This window comes from Penicillium antarcticum, assembly GCF_028974205.1.
Source record: "Penicillium antarcticum strain IBT 31339 chromosome Unknown utg000002l_segment0_segment0, whole genome shotgun sequence".
Classification (NCBI taxonomy): Eukaryota; Fungi; Ascomycota; class Eurotiomycetes; order Eurotiales; family Aspergillaceae; genus Penicillium; species Penicillium antarcticum.
In genome coordinates this window covers 1,415,896-1,430,130 of record NW_026695300.1, presented here as the reverse complement: position 1 = coordinate 1,430,130, position 14,235 = coordinate 1,415,896, and the positions used below count along the sequence as shown (strand labels likewise).

The following is a 14,235-nucleotide window of genomic DNA, read 5'->3' as shown; positions in this document are numbered from 1 at the left end:
GGCTGTATTTTACTTTTGATACTTTCACCGCCCTGGGAGGCGAGTCACCGCCTTCTGGTTGCGTCTCGCCGAGGTGATTACCGCTTCGGGAAGTGAGGGGGACCACACTGTTTACATGTACTGTATACTCAGTCTACAAAGGAGAAAATAGTGGATACAATTCAATTAACACGATACAAACTGCATACAGATCATTGGAATAAATGCGGTATTCAGGTAAGTAATGTCACGAGAAAGGAAAAGCCTCAACGAGACTCTACCGCCGTCTGCGCTGGGCAACAAGCCTCAGCCGTCGAAAAGGAAAATGAACTCCACACGTGGAGTGAGAAAGACATAAGGAAATGAATCTGACGTTCGAAAAATATGGCCCCGTAGGACCAAAATCGGGGATAACGATGTTGAATGGAAGGCAATGCAAAGCGGGTAGTCGCTTGGGTTCATGCTGGATCGTCCATTATACCTTCGCTATATCGCGTCTGGCCACAGTAGAGAGGCGACATGCATGGACTGCATCGTAAACTAGTGTGCAGCTTTTCCGATGATGATTGATATAGTCCAAAAGTCTCTCGTCTGTGAATGTGGTTGACTCGCGGGTCGAGGGCGATGCTGATGTAAAATGAGATATTCAATACAGTGGAAAGAAGTGAAAATGCCAAATGAGTGGACGATATCGGTGGAGATCAAAAGAAGACAACCGTATTCGGTGACACTGTCTCCTGGGAGTGCTGATGCAAAAGTAAAGAGTCAAAAGAGAAGAAAAAACGCCACCATATGCATATGCGTCAATGCCGAGGGTATGATTAAGCGAGGTTGAGATCCAAATCGAGCATGACAGGCGGAAAGAAAAAGTGCAGGTGGCAGAAGAAAGATAACGGTTAGTAAAATCTCGAACGGTGCCGGGATGCAAGTGTCCGGCAAAGGTCAAGGTCCAAAGAAATCATGACGGGCCATGATAGCCCGAGATCTATTCATCATATTCGTACTTGTCCTTGAGAGGACGTTGAATTTCAAAGAGTAACGCATCAAGTTCAGCCCAGTTCGTGGAGTTTGCAGCGAAACGACGATGTTTTCTTGTGAGAGTGTGCTGAAATAGTAATTAGTATCTGAGTGACATGGACAGGAAATAGTGGAACAAACCTCTTCAAAGTCATCGAACTTGTCCCTGCAGTTCTCACAGTAGCCAGGCTTGGGGTCTCTGCGTCGCTCGGCCCTCCGTTGCTGCTCCTTGTCTTCTCTTTGACGTTTGGAGCCAGCAACTTCGGACTGGTTTCCATCATCTTCATGGCGGAGATTAGATCGTCCGGGGGGGTTCATGCTCTTAGACTGGACAGGTGCAGATCCTTCGCGACGCTGAGGAGCAGCCATTGATCCAGTGCCCTTCTCGAGGACCTTGCGCTTGAGCCCGTGGACTTCCTTGCTGAGCCCGGCCTTCGCACCAGGTGCTGCAGCAGTGGAGGAGATCATCTGGGAGCGAATTGCAGAGGTCATATTGGACGGTTGAACGCCTGAAGCGGCTGGCTCGCGACCAGTGTAGAAAGGACCAGTGCGAGGGAAGTGAGGAGGGATGAAGCTCTCTGAACTCTTTCGCTCATTGTTCTCGTCAACTGAGGGCTTCTGAGATTCGGTTTGAGTTGGAGGTGAGATGCGCTGTTCATTCTCTGTAGGCTTCGACTTAATGACTTCAGTGACTGGTTTGGCGTCTTGATCATGCTGAGCAGGAGCTATTGCTTTTGGCTTAGCCTCGCGGTTTCCATCAGTATTGTGGAGGGCGGCCTTCTTCTCTTTCTGGAGGTGGCGCAGACGGTGTCGATCGTATTCTTTCTTGCTTGGAGGTTCATCGATAAAAGGACACTTGCCCAGAGGGGCACTTCTGAATTGGGGCCAGGAACCATCCTGCCGCCTGGCGACCCGAGAGTATTCCCGAACCATGACGGGCTTTGTCTTCTCATTCATGTCGTGAATATAAAGGAAAGGGCCCTTGAACATCAGCATCTCCATTGACGCCAATGGATCACGATCGGATGGTCCATTGAGTAGTTCCTGTCGAAGGACTCGCGAGAGATCATTTTCGCCCTTTCCATTGGCGGCATTTCCACCAGCAGACTTGCTCCGTGATGCAGCGTCCGCTTGAGCACCAATATCACTATCGTTAATGGTGGTGATCATGCGTTGAAGTTTCTCCAAAGCCCAGATCTTCATGCCCATTTGGCGAGCGCGCTGAAGAACATCCATGGTTCCTTGGTCACGGCGGGTATCCGTCTTCAATGACACATGCAGGTTTGTGTCCCCATTTCTCTCCAGCATAGAAGGATTGACTGTTTGCACATTTCCTTCTCCGTTCGTCGCGTCGGCAGTGGTTTCGGGTTCGGTTGGGCTTGTGGACTCGGGTGGGATAGCACGAGATGTAACAACATGAGTGACGAGACGCGAAAAGAATTTCTCCTCACGCTAGATTCGAAGTTGTCAGTAACCGGAAAAAAAAGATTGGGAATCAGAAGAGTGGATATAAAGTGCAATGTCGTCATGCTCGAAAAACATCACAATTGAGGAAGGGGATATCAAACTTACAGCGCCGAGAGCAATGACCTGGCGAGAGAACTTGCGACGAACATCCTCAGGGATGCTGTCGAAGTAGAAAACAAACTGAGGGAATGCCTTTCTGTAATGTCTCTGCCACTGTCTAATTGTATCCATGGTATCCGCAGAAGCCTTTTCTGTCTTGATAGTCTTGACCACCGGCTGACGTTCCTTTTCGCGAGCTGCAACAAGCTTCTTCTCGAAAGCACTAGGAGGCACGTTGTTAGACCGTCGCGCAAATAATTTCGAGTCCGTGTTTTGAGCAGTAGTCGACCTGCTTCGACTAGGGGACCGGTCATCATTCTCTATAACCTCCATGACCTGCTTTTTCGGGGGTGGTTGGCCGTATGGGATATCCATCTGTGTAGACCTGGATCGCTTGGCTTGTACAGGTCCTGACCTATGTGGTGAATTGGTTGCATTCGGCACGTTGGCAAGTGGGCGGCGGGTCGCCATGGCCAGGGAGTTTCGCGGCGATGGAGGTACGAATACAGTGGCCATCGGGGAATAGGATCCCACGATCGAGGGCACGTATGGAAGTCACTGGAGACTGACAGGGCTTAAGAGAGGAAGAGGGGTACTCGAAGAGTACGCGACGTGCTACACGTCTTGCCGATGTTGGACGGGATTAGAGTGACATTGTATCACCAAAAACAATGCAGAAGTGGCCTAAGGAGTGAGGAGCAAGTCGTAGTCGTCAAATGAGGTGTGTAGTGAAGGGAAAGACGAGGTGGAAGACCTGGAGGAAGAGAAATAAAGAAGAGCAAAGCAAGTCGTGTGGTGTGGAGCTCAGTTTGTTTTGGGCGGAGGCCCGACAACCAACGGCGTCGCGCGAAGCATGAACATCAACATTACATTCCTTGACCGCGACCAGGATTCTTTTGGCCTTCTTTTATTCTTTTACTTCATTCTCTTGTCCATTCTCTATTATGGCAATCCTCCTGAATGCCTTTAATCCCTTCAATCCCTCCAAACATAAGCCTCCCGGTCACCAATCGTCTCCAACCCCCAGACCAGCCCCCAATCAGCCCCAAAACAACAGTCCAGCCACCACCAAATAATCTAAAGTAGGCAAGGATAATTTAGACATGTGGAGTTTATAGTTCAGATTAAAATAAAGGGGCTCAAAACATTGAATTTGAAGCCATATGTTCTATTGTACATGGATATTGGAGGGTTTCCAACTACTATACACCTACCTACGTAATGCTTCAATGTCCTCAACCTGGTATATTGTGTTAGCAAATCACATATCAAAGAAATGATGAGAAACATACCTCTTTGACAGCTTCCGGGGTCAAGACAATCGGATGCTCATCTCCGACACAAACACTGTCTTCGATACGAATGCCGATCCCACGGAAGTGAGCGGGCCATCGCTCATCGTCAGGAACATAAATACCCCTAGTATGAATTAGCTTGTCTCAGAATGTGGAGATCGAGATGCTAGGGATACGAACGGCTCAATAGTTATACATTGACCTGCCTTCAGGTTGTAGCCTCTGGAGTATCCCGGGCAGTCGTGGACGTCCAGACCCACATAGTGGCCCAGGTGATGGGGGAATAGAGTGTTTATTGCCTGGCCACTGTCAGTAAAATGTTCCAGATAAGATGGGTCGAGATGCATACCTTGCCAGAAAGATCAAAGCCAAGAGACTTGAGCCCGTCCTTCAATCCGTTCTCGGCGATGCCATGCAGTTTGTCCAAAGAGAGATTAGAGGTCTCGCGGCAGAGGGAGATGCAACTCCGGTGAACGTTGAGTACAGCATTGTACAGATCCCGTTGAGGATCGGAGAACTTGCCGTTTACCGGCCATGTTCTTGTGATATCGGAGATATAGGTTCCCCATTCCTATGATACGGTTAGTAGCTGGGATGACAGGGTATAGTTGTGTTGGATACTCACACCACCACCGTCAACCAAAACCAAATCGCCATCCCTAACATTGAAAGTAAGCACAGACTCGCATAGTGGAGTCAAGGAGCACAAACTTTAATACATCGTCATTTCGGGTGTAGTGAATAGCCAGAGCGTTCTATTCTCATTAGTACTTAGCCCATCGAAAGCAAAGGCCTTACTTACCTGACCGCCTGCAACAACTGGAACAAAAGCGTTGCCTTCAGCCCCGTTCACCTTAAACTGGTACTCCAAGAAGGAATGGAGATCCTTCTCATACTCAAAAGTTTGGCGCATAGCCTCGGTGAAAGCCCGTCCTGAAGCCTGTCCCAGGCGACGCATCTGTACAACCTCGCTCTCGCTCTTGAAAGCTCTCATTTCATTGAGAATGGGCTTCAAAGGCTTGACCCGATGGTGGTCGACGATCTTCTTGAGCTTCTCCGAGGCGACTGTGGGTCCGTACAAGTAGCGGTTCAAACTTGATCGTGCATTGTCGAGTGAGGGGATATCCGAGTAGATCTCTGTCGCTCCCGAGACGATACTTGGAAGAATGTCGCCAATGCGTTCAATATTTCCTGTCTGTTTCTTGTATCAGCCATGTTCCATGCAAATCTCCGGTGTTTTCCGCACCTCGTCCGCATTGAAAACGTCTACGGCCGCCTGGGTGCCGGAACGTGCGCCATCCCAGAGCTCTGCTCTAGGGTCCTTTTCCCGAACATATAGGTGGAAGATATGGTTGTCGCCGGAGCCGTCGTTGCCGATAATTGCCAGTGCGTTTGGTTCGTTGAACCCTGTGTTGCATAACCATTTAGCCTGTCGTCCCACATCACACGACCACTCGGGGAGAACCTACCGGTCAGGTAGAAGAAGTTTGAATCCTGACGGTATTCATTAAAGATGCCCTGGGCACGGTATTTGACCTCCGAGGCAGCTAGCACCGCAATTGCTCCTTTCGGTAGTTTGTTGGCGAGTCGCGATCGACGTTGGGCATATTCGAGGGCGGTGATTCCAGGCGTAACTAGATAAAAGCCAATAAGCTACAATTACCCAAGGCCAATTAAACTTATTCCGCATCCAATGACATACGTTCGCCAGGGCTTAGCAGGTGGGGATGCGTCTCATGCAATGGTTGCCCGAATTTGAGGTCCGCGGCGGCGAGATAGGTAGCGTAAGACCGAGGGATGTTGTATCGAGGAAGTTGACGCAATGAATGACTCAGGGCCACTGAAGGGCGCACTGAGCGCATCCGGACAGCGCATCGAACAAGAGACCTGCACGCCATGTTGGTGGTGAGTGATAAGACAGAAGTTGTTATCGCCAGGTTAATTGCTGGTCGGCGGTGTGGGCCAATCACCTCGGGTGCGTTTGGCATCTTCCTCTTTTCTTACTACCCTGTCGCATTTGTCTGACTGGTTTGCTATCTGTGCGCCGTTCCAATATGACTCTAAACTTTGTGGGGAATTCTCACGCGGTTGGACCTTCTATAAAGGGTTGAAGTACCATACTGTTGACCTGGTCACTGACCTTGATCCATCTGGTCGATCTACTTAAATGCTTATTTTGTCTCGAAATCTTCTGCTTGTTCTCAATTTCAGTTCACTTTCTAAATTATTTGAATCATGGGACGAACATTGACTTACCCCAAGGGCGTGTCCAACACCGCCAACAGATATAAACATCGAGGTATGCAGGAACTATAAACCATACACCAGAGACAAGTTCTCACCATTATATAGCAACGTATGACCTGGGCCCAATTCATAGAATCATCAACGATTCCCAAGTCCTCCATGTATCATTCAACCCAGGTCCCGAGGACCCTTTCCCAGCCATCATCCCAATGATCGGCCAAATGGGCTCATTCGAATATCCTTCCGCCAGCATCGACGAGCCTCTCGAATGCTATCTCCACGGATACGTCAGCTCGCGCATCATGAATCTTGCACGCAAGAGCGACAGCCAGGGCCTACCCATCTGCGTGGCGACCAGCAAGGTAGACGGGTTGATTTTGTCACTCACGCCCAACTCTCACAGCTACAACTACCGTTCCGCTATCTTACATGGCTATGCTAGCCTCGTCACTGATGAAGAGGAGAAACTCTGGGCCATGAAAATGATTACGAACTCGGTTCTTGAGAATCGGTGGGACCACTCGCGTGTGCCGCCTGACCGTGCAGAGATGTCTTCTACTGTTATCCTTAAGGTCAAGGTTGTTGATGGCAGCGGCAAGATTCGGGATGGAGGTGTTTCCGACGAGCGCAAGGACTACGATAACAAGCAGATTACCAATAATGTCTGGACTGGTGTTGTTCCCGTCTGGGAGACCTTTGGAACTCCTATTCCGAACGGTGATGGTACGGTCTCTGATGTGCCGGACTATATTACATCCTACATTGCCAATAAGAATTTGCAGAATCGTGCCCTGGCGGAGGGTGCAGTGAAGGTTGCTCTGCCTGCTGAGGAGCAGCACTGAATCCTGAGCAGACATGGTCGGGCTATTTGGAATATTAGAGATCCTTATGTTGTATGACATATATCATTCGTCTCAAATTTTATTACACAGTATCACTATCCTTGTATTCATGATATCGTGAAGGCTTAGAGTATGAGCATCTTGCTAGCATGTGGGTTGGCACCATTCTGGAGCAGGTACTCCACCATGCGAAACGATGTTGTAACTCGCTGTACTCCAGGCCCGAGATATTGGAAATTGAGCTTTGTTACAAGTTCTCTGGGAAGACAGCTGAACCCATTGATTGTCCCAAATGCATCCGTGTGATGGATTAGACCGAGTAAGCCCCATCTGCATATGGACGTATCCACTAGGGATGGCAGTTACAGCCTCTGCCACGCAAGATCCAGGTCTTGGGCCATGGCTTGTCTTTGTGGGCGTTGCTGATGCTATGCGATATTGAAGGTAGAGATTTCATGTAATACGAGATCCTCGATTTTCTGAAAGGTTCTGGCGAGTTTGTTCATGTCGTGATCCATAGTGAGAATTAGCCGTTCCCAGTCCTTCTTGAGTGCATGTATGTTGTAGTCGTACATCTCTATTACTTCTCAGGTCAGGGAGGAGAGTTCCAGTGTCAAACTTTGAGGCAGTAGCGGGAAATCGACTTACATCACTAGCAGCATTATCTCCCGGTATTATATACTGTCGGACATGAGCTAATTATTAAATCGACTCACATGAGGGTAGAAAGTTGTTTTTCGGGACACTCCTTCTGGAGATCACAGATGGAGGAAGAGGAATGGTCGGTTCCTGATGAAGGGCAGCACACTCAGTAGTTCAATGGAGTAGGGCAAGCAAAATGTTTATGCTTACTCCCTATTGCAATAATGCCTACAAACGGGAAATATTTAAAGGTGGTAGGCACAAGGACAGAGCGCTGGGTCATCACTTAGAGCTTCAAGATTTAGCATTTTGTGACTGGGATATATACGTATATGGTTTTAGGTCTACTAGCTAAGCCCTAAGTGACCAGCATCACGGTGCACAAAGGAAGGAAGGCATTGTTGGATATTTGACACTGCAGAGTAAGAATGGGTTATCTAGCTAAGCACTAATAGAGCCTATCTGGAAATCATTGGCATGCTGTCTACAGCTCATAGCATTGTAGTGACACCTTTCGACTTGGGGCTGTAAGATAGGAAGGGTTCCATCTTGATGTATGAGATCATGTTCCCGATGTGCCGCTAGCTGCCACTAGCTAGTATTGGCACAAGCTCTAAGCGCTTGATATTGGCAAATATTCGTTTTTCTAAACTATAAATAAGAATGTAAACGAATTGCGCAAATGAAAGAGTATCGCCAAAGTAGTGAAGATTGATCGGCGATTGTTCCATGGTTCGGGCTGCAATACGCTGACTCATCTAGGCATCATCTCATCGCCCTGTCGACTCCCACTCTTCTCTCTCTTTGTTCTAACATCCAGCTACCATTTGAAGCTTTCTTCAGCATTTTACTTTCGTATTCATTCGTCCTGAAATCCACATCCTCTCCAGTTCTGTCCTATCCTTCATCTCACCTTGATCACCTGCCCCGCCAATTGCTTCCCCGCTTCGATTGCGGGAATATCTGCTTGGTGAACAAGTGGCCCTGACACACCACTGGCTGCGAGACAGCGTTGCAAGCTTGATTATCGATATCATACACACATACCACAGCTACTTTCACGCCACATCGCCAACATGAGTAGCCCTAAGCGCAGAATCGAGACCGATGTAAGTCACGACGCAGCGACTCCGATAAGCTATCACGGTCCCCAACAATGCTAATAATTGGTCTTTTTCTTTGTTTTTAGGTCATGAAGTATGTTATTACGGCTTCAAAATGTCGTCTGTTTTGTGATCGCTAACCTCTGACTAGGATGTATGCTCGAGAACCACCCCCCCCCTCAACTCCAAAGTGGCCGCCGCTTTAAACCCCCTCAATGTCCTCCAGCGGGCAAATTAACTTGGTTGGAATGCACCCTGACATAATACCTAGGCTCATGAGTGACTACGAAGTGACTCTGGTCAACGATAATAGTACGTCTGACCTTTCTGGGATATACCTCAAACCACTGACTTTAAAATCTAGTGTATGTTTCTTCTACCCGCTGTACCGATATGCTTGGAGTTTCGAGATACCAATATTTGTGAATAGGCAAGAATTCTATGTCCGATTTAAGGGTCCGGAGGAGAGTATGTTTTGCAATCCTGAGCCAGCATTGCATGATGCTAACTATCCCAGCACCATTTACCGGAGGCCACTGGAAGATCCACGTCGAACTGCCCGACCAGTACCCATACAAGAGCCCTAGTATTGGGTTCGTCAACCGCATCTTCCACCCGAACATCGATGAGCTGTAAGTCAAGGCTATATGAGGATAAAATCAGGGGATCAAGAAGCTAAGATTTTCCTTACGGAGTAGGTCCGGATCAGTCTGCCTTGATGTCATCAACCAGACATGGTCGCCAATGTACGACATGCTCAACATCTTCGAAGTTTTCCTTCCTCAGCTCCTCCGTTACCCCAACCCATCAGACCCGCTCAACGGCGAGGCTGCGGCGCTCATGATGCGGGAGCCAAAGGCGTACGAGGCAAAGGTCAAAGGTATGTCTCCATGAGATAATTGATTCTTCCCTACGTATCAGTGCTAACCCTCCTCAGAATACGTTGCCAAGTACGCCAGCAAGGAAGCCGTGGATGAGGCAGGCGAGGACACCGAGTCTGAGGATGAGCTGAGCTCAGCCGGAAGCTACGAATCCGGCGGCGAAGAGCCGGCCGGTACGATGGATGATGTCTAATCAACTCGCCCGACTGCGATTGATTCATATCCGAGATTGGGTCTGTATGAACATATTGCATCACCCATCTCAACCCTATACCTCCATCCCTCTCAGGAACTGGATCAGCGGGCGTTTCTTTCATGGAGTTTAGTTCTAATTTTCCAATGTCTTCTTCTCTCTTTTTTCTTCGTCTATCTTCATTCGATTTGATTGAGCATTTGCGATGGTTGTGGCCGGAGTCATGGTTGAGTATGCTCATGTGCGATTTCATGTGGGCATGGGAATGTGGATATTTTTCATTGTTAGTCGCAACATCTAGTCGTTTCCAATCAGTAGCATGAACTGAGTCCACAGAGAAGTCTCCTCTTTGACTATGAGCGGCTGTCCCCTTGATTCGTCCCATATCTCTAATAGTGATGTTAACATCAGACGAAAGATAAAGAATGACCCGCGAAGGTGCTTCAAATTGTGCTCTATACTATGAAAAGATAAGCAGTAACCCACACTGGACTTGAGATATACAAATAAAAAGATAATATGAAGACAAACTTTAACATGAAAATCACAAAAATGTCTGCAAACACGCCCACAAACAAGAAGAATAGAAACCACAAAGACTTGACAAAGGAGATAGTCTGCGCCACTGGGTATTAACAGACCAGAAAAAAGGGAACAAAAAGGAATGGCTATGTATGTGCGAAAACAGTCGACCTGCGATCCATGCAAACCCCCCCCCCCCCCAAAAATAGCGCAAACAAAGTATAGAAAAAAAAAAAAAAGGTTTTCCGGTACCCTTAATCGTATGACATCGACCACACAGCCTGTTTTTGTATCGTGTCAATCGTCATCGTCAATATGTCGCGATAGGCGAGGAGCCACCTAGTTGACACTCAAGACTCCAAAGACATCATCTTTGATTTTGATATCGGTCTTCATGTCAGGACGAGAGCGCTTCTTGTTTGGGTTGACAACCACTTCACCCCAGTGTTTGGGGACATTGCCATCTGCACCTGAGGAAGGACGGCTTGATGGCGAACGAGTGGCCGAGGCGGTGGTGGACTCGCCTTTCTGCGATTGAGCGGGAGATGCAGAGATGGGTGTGTGGAGGGTAGCTTGAGGTTGGAGATGTGGTTGTGGTTGGAGCGACCAAATGTCGATTACCGAGCTGGAGATTGGTTAGCGGAAGCCACAACCAGTGATGTTGGAATAGCCAGAAATTGAGGCCAGATGCTGAGGTATACTTACTCCGAAGTTCGCTGGCATATAGATTCCAATGCCTCTCTCTCGCGCCTCACGTATTCCGGATCCGGCTGGCTAGCCTGCTGTGCATGGTTGAGCGCTCCGTAGCCATACCCGGCCTGATAAGGGTCGTCGTCGAGCAGACGAGATGACTCGGGCTTGAAGAAGATAAAGTTAGAAGAGTGGTCTTTTTGACAGGCGTCCCATGCATCGCGCATGATGCCGAGGTAATGCGCGTTGAACATGGCGATAGACGGCGGAATCGAGACTCACCTCAGGAGACTCATGGCGATTTCCGCCAAGGCAGGAGGCACAGACACCCATTTAACGGAATTGGAATCAGAGCCGGGGAGATTGCGGGCTGTATTGCACGATGCGAAGGGCACGAGGCATTAATCGTCCCAACGATCGCGTGGGAGGTGGGACTTGTTGGCCTGGCGGCTGGAAGAGGGAGTATCGATCTAAGGAGTGTGAGAATGTGCAAGAGCGGAAATGAAGCAGAATGGAGAAATGGAGAGTCAAGCAGAGAATGATCGGGTTGAACTCTGAAGTCAGGCTGGGGTCCGTGCCATGTCATCGATAAGGCCGTGGCCGCAGAAAGGCGGAGTGGAAACAATCCGATTTTCCTTTCGCAACTTCTTTATATCATCACCCACAATGTTTGATCTACCAAATGCCAAGCGGTACGCACGGAAATAACACAATTTGGTATCTTGTAGACCCAGTGGCTAATTCGGTACAGCATCCGGCGCAATGACATCCACTCTCCACTGTCATCCCGCGAACCATCACCCGCACCAGACGATGCTGAAGCACAAGACGCACGAGCCCGCCTAGGGAAACTTCTCAATTTGGATGAATTGATTGCTGTGCAAGACACACCTGCACAGGTGAACGACCTCGCGCAGCCAGAGGATAACGATGAGGAGCAAGAATTCGAATTCCGGCTGTTCAGTGCCCCCGCAAAATCGACAGTAAATGCAACCAAGGCGTCGGAGAAGGATACCGACGCAAAGATGAAATCCACAGAAGCCGAATCTCAGTCTTCCGGAGTCACACAAAAGTTGCGCATTCGATTACGGTCACCCTCACCGGGAGCTGGTGGTTCCGAGGGACGGTTCTTGAAAGCTTCCCGGGATTGGGACTATTATTTCTCTACGCCCGAACTACTGGGTAGACGCGATGTGGAGATTTTGTCTGAAAACGAGGACGCTATTGCCGAGAAGAAACAGCAATTCGAGACTATGGCCGTGTCCGGAGAGCACATGTTAACATGGGCCCGGTCACAAGCCTGGGTAAGTGCATTTCGTCCCATCTGAGCCTCTTCTATACCTCTTACAGCTTTTGTTCTTGTGATTTTGGCTAATCCAAGTATAGCCTGGCTGCCATTTGCCCTGGCGAGTGATCCACCTAAAACGCCATCAGACAAAGCTACCACGACCAGCTGGTAGCGCGCCTGTCTATGTGATAGAAGGTGCACCTGTCTCAAAAAGCCCGCTCACCCGCAAGAAGCCCGGCAAAAAGCGCCGGGTCCAGCTGCGCAAGCGCGTTGTTTCTGCCCAGGCTGCTAAAGAAACGGAGGCCGAGAAGCGGAACCGCAAGAACCACGCGAGGAAGCTCAAGCGCCGACAGAAAGCGAGAGAGCAGAAGGCCGCGGCCGCGGGTGTCGCTGGTGCGGATGCTGGTGCCGAGGATGTCTCCATGGCCGATGGGGACGATGATGCTTCTTCTGGAGGGGAGAATTGAGAGCGTAAAGCGTTAGTATAGATTCTCAATAATATACCCTCAGAGGCTTTTCTCTTCATACTTATCGTGCCAATACTACCAGCACATGCTTGTGTCGAGTGCTATGATCTTCTACGCAAGCTTGCACAGCAAAAATTGATGATCAGACTTTCGGATCATATTTGGAGCACGTCGGCTCCAGGCAGAAATGCCAACATATGTACATGATTCTTATGGGTGTACGCCACGCCACCCCACATTTACGAGGCACAGGCTCCCAGATCTTCCTGTGTGCACCCATAGGCGTCCTTCCTCACTGCTAGATGTCTAGCAAGGGTGTCCGCAGAGAGTGGTTCTACCGCTGTGAACGAAGATTGGTGTGTGCGGAATATAAAAGATGGGTCACTCACAATATTCAGGCCGGTTCTCGGCCCGGCAGGACAGGGAGAGCGGCGCGTACAGTTGGGACTGCACGAGGCGTGAAAACCTCCATGGAGGAGGTCTCCGACGCGTCGCTGTGCCAGAAGCGACGGAAGAAGGCCTTCGGGCTGTGTTTGAGGGCCGCTGGTTGGAGCTAGTCCTGCGGCACAGTCATTCACGGCTGGATGTATATAGATCAGACAAGACCACTTACCGAAGCTACGCATTCCAGTTGTAAAACTTCAAAGTAAAAATGCTGGAGGATTCGGAATGGTTGGTATTCCGAACGTGGAGTTGCCTGAGGAAGAACAACAGACTGCCATCCAGGGCTGAAAAAGGTGATTGGGCGTGGTTGCGCTACTGGACTGGCACGTGCGCCCTCGTCGAGGCTATACGGGTTTGCTTGCTACTTCCAGGCACCTTCACTGCCTTTGCTCTAACAGTTCTATCACTTCAAGGCTCATTTTATCGCTACCTGGAGATCTTTTTGATATTGCCGAATGAACTGTCTTCACTTGGCTAGACTGGTCCCACTTGTACCCGCCCGCATAGCTAAATCTTATCCTAGTGCAGCCGGCGCTAAACCCCTTTCAGGGGCAATAACTTGCTTTCATTTTACTGTAGATTGTCTTTAACGTATGTATAGCCTACTTATATGAGTTGGCAGATCAAACAAGAACAAGTAGCCTTACGACGTTGGGGGACAGTGGCCTCTGTATGTTGCCTTTATATTCCGTCGGACTTTTCAGCCCTCTAATTACATCTCCAACAAGTCCATTGTATATCAGGAATCCGCACCGAATCCAGGGGGTGTATGGTTCACATCGTTGGGACCAAGCAATAGGGCAACATTGTATACCTTCAAGGAGAGTTTAATGTTGCTCAGATCAGAGGGCGTAAAACAAATAGAGATACTATCGTCCCACTTACAATTGATTCGTGGATAATTTGCCTAGATTTGCACTCACGGGATATAGGCTCAAGGAGAGAGCATAGCCTGATCAACATCCGCGGAACTAATACTCCTGTAACAATTTATTTTGAGTGTTGAAGTGCTTATACTAAAGCATTAGTTGTCAACGAGGCAGATAAAGTCTCCGCCAG

At 49.0% G+C, this 14,235-nt stretch overlaps 7 protein-coding genes across 7 annotated transcripts; 4 read left to right on the top strand and 3 right to left on the bottom strand.

The window, feature by feature from the left end:
• Window positions 1-964: 964 nt before the first annotated feature.
• N7508_001525 (protein serine/threonine kinase activating protein nimO) lies at window positions 965-3,078 on the bottom strand (the record flags this gene model as incomplete). The annotated part of the gene is made up of 3 exons (XM_058459591.1): window positions 965-1,084; window positions 1,138-2,448; window positions 2,569-3,078. 3 exons carry the CDS (start codon window positions 3,076-3,078, stop codon window positions 965-967), a joined length of 1,941 nt encoding a protein of 646 aa, XP_058323123.1.
• A 694-nt stretch (window positions 3,079-3,772) lies between these two features.
• N7508_001524 (aminopeptidase P family protein) lies at window positions 3,773-5,755 on the bottom strand (the record flags this gene model as incomplete). Its single annotated transcript, XM_058459590.1, has 10 exons — window positions 3,773-3,802; window positions 3,855-3,981; window positions 4,038-4,156; window positions 4,207-4,428; window positions 4,483-4,516; window positions 4,569-4,612; window positions 4,660-5,052; window positions 5,104-5,264; window positions 5,327-5,491; window positions 5,560-5,755. 10 exons carry the CDS (start codon window positions 5,753-5,755, stop codon window positions 3,773-3,775), a joined length of 1,491 nt encoding a protein of 496 aa, XP_058323122.1.
• A 337-nt stretch (window positions 5,756-6,092) lies between these two features.
• Window positions 6,093-6,946, top strand: N7508_001523 (pyridoxamine 5'-phosphate oxidase family protein; the record flags this gene model as incomplete). The annotated part of the gene is made up of 2 exons (XM_058459589.1): window positions 6,093-6,156; window positions 6,210-6,946. The coding sequence occupies 2 exons, from the start codon at window positions 6,093-6,095 to the stop codon at window positions 6,944-6,946; spliced, it is 801 nt and encodes a 266-aa protein (XP_058323121.1).
• Window positions 6,947-8,664: 1,718 nt separating this feature from the next.
• On the top strand, window positions 8,665-9,765 carry N7508_001522 (E2 ubiquitin-conjugating protein UBC8; the record flags this gene model as incomplete). Its single annotated transcript, XM_058459588.1, has 7 exons — window positions 8,665-8,697; window positions 8,778-8,785; window positions 8,843-8,845; window positions 8,963-9,159; window positions 9,209-9,323; window positions 9,390-9,571; window positions 9,629-9,765. The coding sequence occupies 7 exons, from the start codon at window positions 8,665-8,667 to the stop codon at window positions 9,763-9,765; spliced, it is 675 nt and encodes a 224-aa protein (XP_058323120.1).
• An 861-nt stretch (window positions 9,766-10,626) lies between these two features.
• N7508_001521 (LAMTOR1/MEH1 family protein) lies at window positions 10,627-11,231 on the bottom strand (the record flags this gene model as incomplete). Its single annotated transcript, XM_058459587.1, has 2 exons — window positions 10,627-10,912; window positions 10,993-11,231. The coding sequence occupies 2 exons, from the start codon at window positions 11,229-11,231 to the stop codon at window positions 10,627-10,629; spliced, it is 525 nt and encodes a 174-aa protein (XP_058323119.1).
• Window positions 11,232-11,643: 412 nt separating this feature from the next.
• On the top strand, window positions 11,644-12,732 carry N7508_001520 (DUF2011 domain-containing protein; the record flags this gene model as incomplete). Its single annotated transcript, XM_058459586.1, has 3 exons — window positions 11,644-11,669; window positions 11,729-12,281; window positions 12,364-12,732. The coding sequence occupies 3 exons, from the start codon at window positions 11,644-11,646 to the stop codon at window positions 12,730-12,732; spliced, it is 948 nt and encodes a 315-aa protein (XP_058323118.1).
• A 302-nt stretch (window positions 12,733-13,034) lies between these two features.
• N7508_001519 (uncharacterized protein) lies at window positions 13,035-13,289 on the top strand (the record flags this gene model as incomplete). Its single annotated transcript, XM_058459585.1, has 2 exons — window positions 13,035-13,088; window positions 13,131-13,289. The coding sequence occupies 2 exons, from the start codon at window positions 13,035-13,037 to the stop codon at window positions 13,287-13,289; spliced, it is 213 nt and encodes a 70-aa protein (XP_058323117.1).
• Window positions 13,290-14,235: the final 946 nt, after the last annotated feature.